The sequence below is a fragment of the Notothenia rossii genome, assembly GCF_949606895.1.
Source record: "Notothenia rossii genome assembly, chromosome: 11".
Classification (NCBI taxonomy): domain Eukaryota; kingdom Metazoa; phylum Chordata; class Actinopteri; order Perciformes; family Nototheniidae; genus Notothenia; species Notothenia rossii.
The window spans coordinates 6,304,089-6,317,107 of NC_136910.1; the positions used below are offsets into that span (position 1 = coordinate 6,304,089).

The window sequence follows — 13,019 nt, forward strand, 5'->3', positions numbered from 1 at the left end:
TTTCCACCTCAAAGTGAACACAGAAAAACCCTCCCGTGCTTAGAGTCACCTTGGCCTGTCGTCGTCTGGATGCAGCAGCGATATCGCCTCTCACCTGATGAGAGAGGATTTCAACCTGCACCTGCCTCACCCCTTTGTCCATTGTCTGAGCCGGGGAGGGCGGCCAACTCCTCTCCTGTAAGTGTGTGTTTGAGTGAGGGGGAGACAGGATAATGTTAGAGAGGCATATTAAGTCATATTAGATATAAAAAGGGAGGAAATAGCAGGAAGACAAGACTCCAAATGTGAGTTTGGCAGGTTCAGAGTTTTGTGTGAAGTGGGATTTGGGAGTGTGACTGAAGGGGGAGGAAGAAGGGGGAGGTCTGCAGGGACAAAGAGAAGCTGGCCAGGCGTACTGAGTCTCAGTCATGACCACAGCTGCATGCCGGTAGCTGAGAGAAGGGAGCTGACCCAGTGAGTGAGCCGTCAAGGGACTCAGGATGTTGAGGTGTTGGAAACATTCGGAAAACCGTTTGGAAGAGGCAGAGTGCACGGTAAGGAATATACTTTCATTTCAAAAGCAACCGCCGCCGCCGACCGTGGAAAGATGGTGATGGCGAGACATGTTTGGATTCTGCGTACCTACACATTTAAGTAATTTTGCCACAGGTAAAAGATACATGACAGGATGAGACATAGCTTTACAGACAGTTCATTTAGTTCTCCTACCTGCTGTTGTGCCATGTATACATTTATATATCTAGACTATTTTGTGAGAGTAAGTTAAGTGTGATGTCTGCTTTCTCTCAAATATAATGCAGGTGACACTGTTGTGCAGAAAAACTCCAAAGAAATATTCCAGAAACCACGTTAACTCAAAGAATACCTTCTCGTGTCGTTCTGTCTCTTTGGTATGTGTTGTGCAGTGAACGTCGAAATAAGTCCAATATGGTTTTAGGATCTTCTTGAAAATCCTGGTCATGATTTTTAGAAAGATTTCTTCTAACGCCTTAAGCATCGAAAGCCAAGTGCCATCAAGAGCTATTATACTGGAGAGAAGGCAGACCTGTGCAGCCTTTATTTCCAACTAAGCAACAAAACAATCTAGTTTGACGAATAACATTTTAGGTAAGAGATTTGAGTGAACTGTCCCTTTAATACAAATCTCAACAGCAGCAGTGTTCCCACCCTGCTGCAGTTTGTTTACATCCAATAATGAGATTTGAAGTACTGTGTAAATAGCTTCTCCTCGTGTGCGTAAACCAGGATGGGGGCTCTGCTGCGTCCCCTCAGTCCCACTTCCCACACAAGGCCTTCTGGGTAAGCCTGTCAGCGTCCCTGCTCCTGGTCATCATCGCCCTCGCTCTGACGGGGCACCTGGGGCTGTCGCAGCCTCCTGCAGAGGTAACATGACCATCAATGCACCCTCTGGCATCTTTTTCCAGACCTTATTGTCTTTCATTAATCAGTGTGTGTAAGTCTTTACAGTTGGTCCGGATCACAGCTCCAGATCAGACCGGACTTCTGATCAACCAATCGGCCGTCGTTGACTTGCAAAATGACCTGGTGACCTTTTCCATCACCTCACCTACAAATCAGACGTCCACTGTGCTCTTTGATATCAAACACGTAGGGGATGTGCATGAGATTGTGTTGGTTTGAATGGTAGTTTTTGATAGAAAGCGCGCCTGAGTTTTCTGACTAATGGGAAGATGTCTTGCCATTGTGTTTTAGGGTTTGATATGTTACAAACCCATGGACCAGGAGAGCTGCTTCCTGCGAAAGATGGAGGACTCTGACTATAAAAACGTGCACTCCCTCCTCCAGGAGTCTACACACAAGGTATTTCTACATGTGAGAGCTGAACGCTGATTTGAAACAATAGGGTTTGTCCTTCAGTGCCTTCAGGACACATGAAACCACACAACTTGGGATGAAACATGCACCTGGGCACACGAAGAAAAGGAAGTGTTGCCCTTTTAGCCCTGCCGTCTGTGAAGTCGCCGCCTCACTAATGTGTGAACTGGCCTTTCTGTCAGTGACTCACAGTTTTATCTGAGCCAGGACCTGCTGGGTTTCATAGCTCCGTGCCGCTCTGAAGCTTTAAGGTTGCATATGAACAGCCGTATAGTCTCCCTCTCTCACCTCCACGGCTGAATTCCTCGGCACATCTGATCCCTGCAGGCACATCTGATCCCTGCAGGCTGCTCGGGATCTCCTTACAGGCGGCTCCAGCAGATAGCCTGAGCCGTGGAGAGGGCACAATGGCAGCTCTGTGTGAGGGCTTTTTAGCTTTTAAGACCTCTTCTGTTGGATTCAAATAGAGTGATGCATGGTTGGTGAGGGAGCGGCCTGAGTGCGTCTGCTCTGTGGCAAATACCTGGTTCTCTAATAGGTATTTGGCTCTGGATTAAAGGGAGCGATGCAGGAAAGTAGGGAAATATTTGTACTTATAGATGCCACCATGAAGCTTTACCAAAAGAGCACTTAAAATATATTTACAAAACGTAAATATCGGCTGCATATGAGGCCATTTCTTATTAAGTATGTGCTCATTTGCATACTTGATTTTGTTTAAACATTAAAGTCAATGTTAGATACTTATTAAAAAACAACACATAAATCAGAAAATACAACATCAGCTTTAGAACAAATCTATTTTTGCCACGTTTTAAGGTTTAAAATGTAGACATACAAGGTACTCGTTTGAATTCAGTTTGTATGGCTAGAAATGGAAGTGAACGTTAGTTGTAATGTAAGTGTTACTGAAGTGGAGATTTCTGGAACAAAAAAAACAAATTGAGAAAGATTATTTCTTACATTCACACAATCATTCTTTGTGTTACAAATGTCATGAAATGTTATCTTTATGTAAATTATGCTTATTTTTATATTTGTTTAAGAGAAATCTACATTAGCAAATAGACAGTATAGTTAAATATCAACACCTTGAAATGTGTTTGAGGTTTTCTTTCCACAAGTCAAAAACGGTTTGACCTTGCAGGTAATCCAAGATGACCGAGTTCATCCTCTTTTTGCACAATAGCATAATTTCCATCTTTAGTTGAGTCTCAGAGCGTCTTTTCTGATCCCCTCTCATGGTGTCACGTATCTCATACAGCTCCTCACTGCTGTCATTCAATCTATGATGGGAGGGGGCCCTTATGGATGGAGAGTAAACGCTCTCTGTCTCTATTAGCACAAAGGTCTTCTTCAGCAGAGGAGAGCTGGTGGTTACGTGACCCACTCGAGCATAAGAGCGCATTAAGTGGTTCGCTATCAGAGCTTATCGAAGCTGTAAGTGTTGCAATTACACACTGCCTTTGTGACTAATTAGAGCGCAAATGTGCGTGTTGACCTCATCAGCGCAGATATCAGGGTAATAGCAACTCCAGTTTCAAGTTTGTTTTTTCTTCTTCGCTTATTTATTCATTCTTACTTTGTCATTGTGAGCTGAATATTATTTCTCCCCCTTATTAAATGAGCCTGCAGCTCCAGACAGAAACTCTTGGGTCTTCTGTTGAGATGTTGTGATTTCTCCTCAGCAGGGTCAGATCCAGCTGTCCAGGAATGAGACCCAGAGGCAGAGGGAGTTCCTGGGGGTGTTGGCAGGCAGTCCGGTGGACGTGTCCACGCTGGAGGAGCCTCTGCAAACTCTGTGTCAGCACAGCTCCGTCCACTGGACCAGGAGGGTCGACGGTGAGGACGGCAACACGTTATCTAGAGTCGATTGCTTTGACATAAAACTCAAATGGTTAAATAAAAAAGTGTAAACACTCTTGAATCACCAGCCTGGTTATAAAGTATCTGGGAGCCACACCATAGCACTGGGTGGCCTTTGGTGGCATGAACATTGACACTAAACATTACCATGCTTATTGTAGTTGTAAGTGCACTGTCTTGCGGCCTGGAGCACCATCCTTGATGGAGCATATGTGTGGGCTGGACCTGTATTATACAGGAAAGGAGTGAGCAGAGGGTAGAGTTGTCGATTCTTGTTCAGCTTTCTGTGACTGTCTGCCTCACCCTCTCAGACTTTCAGTTGCGCGCGCTACTAAAGAGACGCGCTACCATGGAAACCAAACAATGGTGTAGCTGTATTAAAGTCCGAGTGGAAACAGTCCTGAGTAAATCTAATTTTGTCAGAAATCGGGAGAAATATGACCCCGGGAGGGAACCGGGAGAGGGCAATGAAATCGGGAGTCTTCCGCGAAAATCGGGAGGGTTGGCAAGTATGCAGCACCTCTTTTCACCCTCTGTCTGAAACCAGAGCACAGTCTGCTCTGATTGGTTAGCTGGCCGGCTCTGTTGTGATTGCTCAACCGCTTAGAGATGTCCCGCCCCTTAGCCTATCACTTAAAAATTTGTTGGAGCACTAGCCAATAGAAGCGTGAGTGTTACAGAGTGATGACACTATGTTACAGAAGTAACCAAATGAGTCGGAGGGAGGGGGGGGGGGGGAGAGAAACCCCCTCTGGAACACAGGGATTTTAGCCTTTGCAGACCATTTACATGCACAAAAACCTATTTAACACACTACAGAAAAGGGACAACTCCAACAATAAGGCCCCTTTAAAGTAAGGCTCAAGAGTTAAACATCACAAAAAAGGAATGGTCAGCAGAGGTTCTGGATGTGTTTGTCAGAACCACAGAAGCAGCATGAAGGGAGCTTTTAAAAAGCACCAGCTGGCAGCTCCATAGAGACCTCCTGAAACCTAATCTGAGACATCCAGTGACCTTTCCACTGTGGCAGTCAGTGATAGGCTGACAAATCTTCACTCAACCAACATATGTTCTGCTAACAGAAGCACAACTATTATTCAGGCTGCTTTTAAACAATAAGTGGTCTCTACATTTGTAAAAAAAAAAAAAATGCTTTTAATCTATTTTTATTGTATTATTATTATTATTGGTATAATTATCAGATGTAGATATTGTTTAATTTGTTTTTATTTGTTATGGCTAAAAACCCGGAGAATACATTGTGCTTTACCCAGATGAAAAACCCCTTTTTTTTTATTCATGCCTTTAAGTTGTGACAGATCATTAGTCAATGCATGTGTTTTCTGCATTACAATTTGGGTCATTTCTGCAGTTTAAGAGGTTAATAATCTTCATTTAGGAATTTTTAGGGCTGGCTTTTGGATCCTTTACACCGGGGGCCAAATCAGGCCCGTGGTGGATTTAATTTCGGCCCGCAGGATAATTTTCAATTACTATTAGATCTGGCCCGCCGGTATATTGCACGCACACCTTCACTCCATCCTGAGGGTCTCCTCAGCTCAGAGCCTGAGCCCAAACATTGATGACCTTGCACCCAAGATGAGATGCCAAGTATCTGAGCTAGCATCACAGAGCAGCACACTGAGTTCAATGGATGTTTCCTTCTGCACTTTCTTTCTTGAGACAACAGGGCATGTTTGGTTTGTTCTTTGAGGGAAAGTTTTGTTGAAGCTGTTGTTGGCCTGTGGAAAAATGTAATCATAAGAAATGAAGCTGCAGATAGAACCATAAGAAATGAATGCAACTGATTATTTAATGTTTCATGTTGTTTTTTATAGGCAATAATTTAAGCTTTGTTAGTTCCAGGTTTAATATGTGCAATAAGTTCATTTCAATTAGTTCTGCAATAAACATTGAACCAGTCCGGACCTCGACTAGCAGCCATTTTTTTTATTTTGGCCCACTGTGTATTTGAGTTTGACCCCCCCTGCTTTACATGTTCTAATATTCAACAGTAATGCTACGTTGCCTCCTTAATGATGACCCGTATCTTCTGTAGTCACCAATGTCTCTGTCTGGTTTTAGGCCCGGGGAATCAGAGGCTGGTCTACTTCTGCATCGACATCTGCTTCCCCAGCAACATCTGCGTGTCTGTGTGCTTCTACTACCTGCCAGAGTGAAGGTCAGGGAAACAAAGTTGTCTTTTTAGCTCCTTCTACAAGAAAGAAAAAAAGAATACAGAACAAAAGCTAGCTTTGACTGTTTCCTCTGTGCCATGCAGACGCTAGAAACCCAGTGACGCAGCCCAACCCTTCAGAGCCTTTCCGACAGAGAGAAGATGGAGACAGGCGCTCAGGTTATCGCCAAAGCCCCGTCGTCACTCTCTTCATGAGTGATACCGTCTCTGCTGGGACACTTTGGAGATTACAGAAGAAAGATCCCCCTTTTTTTGCCTCCGATTGTATTCCCTGTAATCCACTGCTGCAGTATAATTATGCGTAACCGTTCCAGAGTGTTTTCACCTGTTCAATAAAAGACTGTTGTGTAATTGCAGCCAATTCTGTCTTTATTTGACTAAAGAAATAAGACTTTGAACAACTTTGAACAACGCCTTTACTGCAGAATCACTTCCTAAACATTTGATATCTCCCTATCCACATTAAGAATGGTACAAGTGGTCTTTGAGTTAAGAGTATCAAAGGAATTCACATATCTATCTATTCCAAGTTGCTGTAAAATGTGGTCCTTTTTATAACATAAATATGGTGCACCATTTAAAAACATAGAGTGGCGCTGATTAATGCTAACATACATACATATTTAATCAGACTTACCATTTGCTACACGGTACAGAAGTGCTCCTGTACGCGGTGCGCTTGATGGATTTGGACTCTATGAATGGACTTTTTAAAAGACTTACGGGCATTTGGCAAGAAAGAGCAGTGTGGAGAACTGGGAACACAGCTGAGATTCATCGTAATGTTCAAACACAAGCCTCCATTTTTTCTCAAGGTGATCATCTCTGGGAACATTTAGTAATTATCCCCAGATTGAGTCCATTGCTTTTTCTGTTATTCTTCCCTATTGTGCTAGCTCCTCCTCCTCCTCCTCCTCTTCATCATCAGCCCAGCACACTGTCATTAAAAGCCAGACACGTGACAGACTTCTGGTGTCCGCTGTACTCCCTCTTGATCTCCCCGGTCTCTACGCTCCACAGACGAGCCAGGTTGTCAGAAGAGGCTGTGGATGCAAACAGGAACAAGATGGAAACTCCATTCGTAGACATTTTTATATTATCACTTTAAAAATCACTTCCTCTGTGCTTTAATCAAATAAAGATCAAATTAATTCATAGTTTATTAATCCCAATCTGTGATTTTTGTTGTTTTTGTAGAAGCATAAAACAAAACAAGGCTTTACACGTAATAACAAATTAAACATCTCAAAATAGAAATAGAAATAAAGCAGCATGAGAGAGTAAGAACATTATACAGATGACCGTGAAGTAGAGATGTCCCGGGGATCGGAGCCGATCACGTGATTTTCAAAAGATCGGAATCGGGACAAAAAAATCGGGGATCGGATTTTATTTTTTTTTTTATTTTTTTTTTAATTCAATGTTACAAAACAAAAATGTCCATGTTCAAGTCTTAAAGTCATCCTGAGGCCTTAGTTTTGGTTTCAAATGACACAACATCATGTATGTGTTGCTTCTTTGGGGCTTGTTTTCATAGACCTGGTTGCTTATTTCTCTCAAATCTGGCAACAGAGTGGGCGCAGTGTCTAATTGTAGCAGTAAGCTAACGAGTACTGATAAGCTTTATTTTGTTTTGATCCAATGCTGCACAACTGAACTGATCCAATGCTGCTGTGAAAGAAAGAAGCTATATCCATGTTGGATAGAATATCCAATTTAAATAAAAAAATAACCTTAAGGGACAACTCGAATGCTTTTTTTTCTCTTAATGCATTGCATAAAGATCGGATCGGGAAAAATTCGGTATCGGCAAATTGTCAAAATCAAATGATCGGAATCGGATCGGGAGCAAAAAAAGGTGATCGGGACATCCCTACCGTGAAGATAACAAATCTATAAACTGACTGACAAATAAAAACACTATTGAAGGTAATATATAATTACACATATATATAAACAGTGTTTAAAGATGTGTTGGATCAAATGTGGCAAGACAAGGGGAGAATAGAAATGAGGAGACGTGTGGGATGTCATCAAAGTGCAAATGGCCCTAGGACTACGGGAGTGTCCTGATTGGATTTTCAGAAGGCTATGGTTCTTTCAAAAGTGGCATTACTCAAGTTTTTTTTACTTCTCCTGATTAATATATATAAAAAGGTACTGACCAGTGAGGATATACTGGGAGTCTCCGGAGAAGGTGCAGTCCCACATCCAGCCTCGGGACGTCTCCCCGGGGTTGTTGCTCTTGATGCTCAGCTCCGTCATCAGAGAGAAGTTAGACGTCCTCCAGATCTTACAGGTCTGGTCCGCGGAGCAGGTGGCTAACAGACTGGAGGGGATTCAAAGAAACACACACATATGTGTTTGATCAGCAGGGACAGTCAGAGAAAGACGTTCAGTGTGTAAAGTAAGGAGGAGGGCACTCACGTGGAGTCAGGGCTGAACTTGCAGCGCAGGGCGTAGCGTTTGTGTGCCGGGATCTTGGTCTTGGGGATGAGCTGGGTCACCTCGTCTCCTGCCCCTCCAGACAGGTTCCACACATAGCAGTTTCCCTGTTAGAGAAAAGAAGAGCTTTAATATGCAGTAACCTCGAGGAACTTCAAGGGGGCAAAAGCAAAAGCAGGGTTCATACACTTTTTCATTAATGATTTTCAATGACTTCTCTCCAGGACCTTTACCTCGTTTTCCATGACCAAAAACATGACTCTCTCAGCGGTACCACTGGAACGTTTTTATTTGAACATGGTAAGCTGGAAAATAAGGTCTGCATATGAAACATGTTGTGCCTATCTAAAACAAATCAAATAGTAGGCTTACTAGCTCCTACAGACTAAAGCCACTGTCAACTAGAGGGCGTGATTGTAAAAATCTCTCACCAGCGAAATGCCTCGTCAGTTAAATGCCATTTTAAGTTTCATTAATATACGATACAGTATTTATTATCGTTATAGTATTACTATTTCGGCGATTAAATAAAATATAAATTATATTTGATGCAACTTTAGTTAAATTTCCATGACTTTTCCAAAACTTTGGGAAAAATATTGTTTTCCATAACTTTAGGGAAAATATTGTTTTCCAAAACTTTGGGGAAAATATTGTTTTCCATAAGTTTTCCAGGGCCTGGAATTTGCATTTTGACTTTTCCAGGTTTTTAAATGATCCGTAAGAACCCTGCAAAACATGCTTTAGCCACCAAAACAAATGAGAATAATAGAATGAAGTGCTATATTTTGAATATTTTCTATTTTCTTTGAAGACAGCGTAGGTGGATATAAAGGCTTGATTGACAGCAAGGTAAGGTGCTGAAAACATGTAGCAAATATAGCAAACATTTCATACTGATATTGACTTTTTTTTCTTTCAATGGCTTCTGTGCCGGGACTCCCGTCTGCTTTTCAGAACTAGGGGCGATGGACTGGAGGTGGCCTATCATTATAACATGCCAATGTATCAAAACACAGCGCCATTTGCAGACTGCTTGAGTACTGACCGAGCTGTTGATCGCTGCCATGTAACTGGCATCCGGGTCGATGTGAACGGAGTTAATGGCGACCTCTGGCTCAGGAATCAGCTGCTCGTTGTGGTCCGTCTTCAGATCCCAGATATGAATCACTCCACTCTGATCGCCAACAATCAGCTCTGCCTGAGAAATGTAACAACTCATGGTTTAATGCAAGTCTTTTCAGCATAAACTGTTAACTGTCTTACAATAATATAGAAACAAATGCATATCCTAGACTGTCGTTTAAGTCTCACCTGGTTGGGATGCAGGCACACACAGTTGATTGGAGCGTTGACCTGGAATATCCTCTGACACTGCAGATTTCTTGACCTGGAGGGAGCATAAGGGATTCAAGTAAGGGTTTTTTAACAAAGTGAATTTCCTTTAGCACAATGAGCTTCCTCTACAATACCTAAGGTCCCATATGCGAGCCATGCAGTCCTCTCCTCCCGTGTACATCCAGCGTCCGTCCTCATGGAAACCCACAGATGAGATATTCTTGCTCACGCCGTCGTAGCTTATCACAGGGTTTGGGTTGTTGGAGTTCAGGTCGAACATGCGGATGTGCTGATAACCTATTAACACAGAGTGGAGTTTACTTATTAAAGGAGATATTCATTTAATTATATAATGCAAAAGAGAGTTTGGGAAACATTTGGACCAACCTGCTGCAGCAATCATACTCTTGTCAGGCGTCAGCTCAAGGTAATTCACTTGCTGGGAGCAATCGTTAAGAAAAGTTGATTTTTAATTTCTGTAATATTTTACAGCTCTTGATCTGGTTAGCCAACTTGAGCAAGTCTGTCTTTATACAATAGAATCAGAGAGTTACTATGAGGGAGGCTGTGGCTCAGTGGTTAGTGTGCTGGACTTCAAATCAGGGGGTAGCAAGTTCGAGTCCCACTGCAGGCAGCATGTCGTTGTGTCCCTGAGACACTTCACCCCAAAATGCTCCTGTGGGGATTGTCCACAGTGTTGAGTATGTAAGTTGCCTTGGATAAAAGTGTCTGACATGTGACATGACATGTAATGTACTACAGTCAAATTCTGGAAAGACAATAGACAAATGCTTTATTGACAGCATTGATTTGTCCATATAGATTGTATTAAGTATACTCTATATATAATAATATATTTGATTTATAAGCGCACTTTTCATTTACGTAAACAAAACTCAGTGCTACAAAATTAAAAAGGGTGAAACAAAAACAATAAAAAACAATTAAAACAACATAATAAAAGCTGTGGCATTCATGCCGGCATGGCATAATGTGGGGGATTTAAAAATCTAGTTAAAGGCTATCCTAAAAAGATGCGTTTTTAGGCCTTTTTTGAAAGCATCTACAGTCTGTGGTGTCCTCAGCTGGTTTGGGAGGGCAGAAGGCTCGGTCTCCCATGTTCTTCAGTTTTGTCCTTGGTGAGATGAGGAGGTTTGCCTTTACTGAACATAGGGTCCTCATGGAGGTTTGTGGGGTGAGCAATTCCTTGATGTAGGAGGGAGCATTTCCATATATGCACTGATGAGTGAAGAGGGTGATTTTGTAGTCAATCCTGAGTGACGTCATCATATCAAAATGATGATGTCACATTCCTCCATTATCCACTATGTCATTATTGGGTGTTTAGTACAAAAGCACTTTGAATTGCCTTGTGTTGAAAGGTGCTATATAAATAAACTTGCCTTGCCTTGACTTGTCTTAAAACCCAATCCAGCGATAAAGGCAAGAATACACAAACATTACAATTACAAATATTTGCAGTAGATCTATACGATTCGAGATAATAAAACTTGTTATGGAATGACCCACATGTGTTTGTGTAATATGCATTCTGTACACAATCACCCTCATGTCACAGTAAAAGCACACTGTTGCTCTAAGTCACGGTAAGGATACAGAGTCCTGGTGCTGGACGGTCCTGGTGCAGATGCCGCTGTGCGCCTGCCAGAAGCGGATGGTGTGGTCGTATCCAGCCGTGGCCAGAATGACCGGGTCGCTGCCCACCGTGCCCGCGTTCACATTCATCTCTGCTGCTGCTGCTGGCTGTCACTGCTCACAGAGGGAGGTAAGATTCAAGGGTTCAAAGGTGATATTGTCATATGCACAGTCAGCAGCTACAGTGTAGTTGTTGGGAAAATATTGAATGTCCTCTTCCAATATCAGAGTCCACATCACATGATAACAAAGGTATCCCAACTGTGTGCATGACAGGATGTGTGATTACCTAGAAGAGCATCAGGACTGTTTGAGGCATATGATAGCTATGTGATTAACATGATGATTCAGCCTCTATGGAGAGAGACATATGACAAGCATGATCATTTCTGACGTGGAGCTAATCTGAAGTAAACATTGAATACTGCTTTCTATTCCTCCATCTTGGGACTGTGGAACTCCCTCTCTTGGATATCAGCATGTGAAGGACACTGTTCAGGAACTAGTTGATGCTCTGTATGTGATGACTACTTCCGTTCTTACAAAGATAATAAATACATGGATCCTGATGTTGGAGCTCAAGCCGGTGACGAGTGAGATTTTTCTAACAGTAGTCATGGCAATGAAAGTCCCAGGCTCCTCCAACAATGAATTATAAATATATATAAAATACATAAAATTGTGCTAAAAGAAACCAAGTGGAAATAAAATAGCTGCAGGAGAAGTAAACGATAAACATGTATTAATAGAATAAGATGAGCTCCAAACAGAATTTAAAATGTAATACTGTACAGGAATAAAACTGTTTAGATGGTAAATCGTAGTTTGGCAATTAACACCTTCAGACCGAGACTCCAATTGTGCACCATGCAATATACTTAAGACATAAAAACAAGTAATACAATACTTTACTGAAATATAAATTAATATGTGAAATGCAAACAGAGCGTGGAGATACAGTCAGCTGCTGCAGACTTCTGTCTCTTTAATGTCAACTTTAAACAGAAAGGTAGTTTAATTTAGTGCAATACTGTGGGAATAATACATGTAACTTGCGACATGCATGCTAACGTTAGCATTGCTAGCTGTTAAGGGTCAGTGGAATGAAGGCAGTTAGGTAACTATATTTCAACAGCTAAAACATTGTGACTTATTTCACTGTGTGATATTATTTGTGATCATTTATACTACCTTACAGAATAAAATGTACAAGTTTTTTTATTACCTTCAGTTGTTGTTGGTGTTGACGTGAAAAATAGGAATGTCCCCGACCCTTAATCTGTCCGGTAGGAACGTAGGAACACACACTGGTGATTCAAACGTTCCGCTTTGATAACCGTCGCTTTGCTGCCATCTTGTGGCGTGTTGTGTCATAGCAGGATAAATGGACCACAGTCGAGTAATGAATACCTGTGGCTTTTAAATGATCAATTATTTAACAAAGACTCATCCAACCACTTAGAATAGTTTGTGAAGGCCTTTGTAAATTACATACTAAGATTTTGGTGAATGAATTCCAGTACCAATACTAAAATATCCAGTTGATTAAATGTAGTTAACAAAAATAACAGCATGTAAAAAGTGTGTACTACAATCAGGATATTATTAGGAATTCAGATAGATAGATGGTTGAAGTAATACTTAGTTACATACATATTTTTATATATATTTGTTTGTGTAT

At 41.7% G+C, this 13,019-nt stretch overlaps 2 protein-coding genes across 3 annotated transcripts; one reads left to right on the forward strand and one right to left on the reverse strand.

Moving 5' to 3' along the window:
• The first annotated feature begins 7 nt into the window (after positions 1 to 7).
• bricd5 (BRICHOS domain containing 5) lies at positions 8 to 6,834 on the forward strand. Its single transcript, XM_079657038.1, has 6 exons — positions 8 to 533; positions 1,246 to 1,383; positions 1,459 to 1,608; positions 1,714 to 1,821; positions 3,525 to 3,678; positions 5,788 to 6,834. The coding sequence occupies exons 1-6, from the start codon at positions 480 to 482 to the stop codon at positions 5,880 to 5,882; spliced, it is 699 nt and encodes a 232-aa protein (XP_079513164.1). The 5' UTR covers positions 8 to 479; the 3' UTR covers positions 5,883 to 6,834.
• Positions 6,243 to 12,688, reverse strand: mlst8 (MTOR associated protein, LST8 homolog). Of its 2 annotated transcripts, none has more exons than XM_079657035.1 (9): positions 12,564 to 12,688; positions 11,300 to 11,452; positions 10,070 to 10,121; positions 9,817 to 9,979; positions 9,659 to 9,734; positions 9,393 to 9,545; positions 8,327 to 8,451; positions 8,065 to 8,228; positions 6,243 to 6,942 (listed from the first exon to the last, which is right to left on the reverse strand). In XM_079657035.1, the coding sequence occupies exons 2-9, from the start codon at positions 11,426 to 11,428 to the stop codon at positions 6,824 to 6,826; spliced, it is 981 nt and encodes a 326-aa protein (XP_079513161.1). In that variant the 5' UTR covers positions 11,429 to 11,452; positions 12,564 to 12,688; the 3' UTR covers positions 6,243 to 6,823. The 2 variants fall into 2 exon arrangements, with proteins under 2 accessions (XP_079513161.1, XP_079513162.1); XM_079657036.1 differs by having other exon boundaries at positions 11,300 to 11,455; positions 12,564 to 12,632.
• Between the last annotated feature and the right edge of the window lie 331 nt (positions 12,689 to 13,019).

What these genes read in the sequence shown, in the direction of transcription:
- bricd5 (XM_079657038.1), top strand. Translation starts at nt 480, where the DNA reads ATGTTGAGGTGTTGGAAACATTCGGAAAACCGTTTGGAAGAGGCAGAG. An exon ending in TGTCGCAGCCTCCTGCAGAG is followed by an intron (nt 1,384 to 1,458) that starts GTAACATGACCA and finishes AGTGTGTGTAAG; the next exon opens with TCTTTACAGTTGGTCCGGAT. An exon ending in TGCTCTTTGATATCAAACAC is followed by an intron (nt 1,609 to 1,713) that starts GTAGGGGATGTG and finishes ATTGTGTTTTAG; the next exon opens with GGTTTGATATGTTACAAACC.
- mlst8 (XM_079657035.1), bottom strand. Translation starts at nt 11,428, where the DNA reads ATGAATGTGAACGCGGGCACGGTGGGCAGCGACCCGGTCATTCTGGCC. An exon ending in GCTCGCATATGGGACCTTAG is followed by an intron (nt 9,735 to 9,816) that starts GTATTGTAGAGG and finishes TGCTCCCTCCAG; the next exon opens with GTCAAGAAATCTGCAGTGTC. An exon ending in TGGCAGCGATCAACAGCTCG is followed by an intron (nt 8,452 to 9,392) that starts GTCAGTACTCAA and finishes TTTCTCTAACAG; the next exon opens with GGAAACTGCTATGTGTGGAA.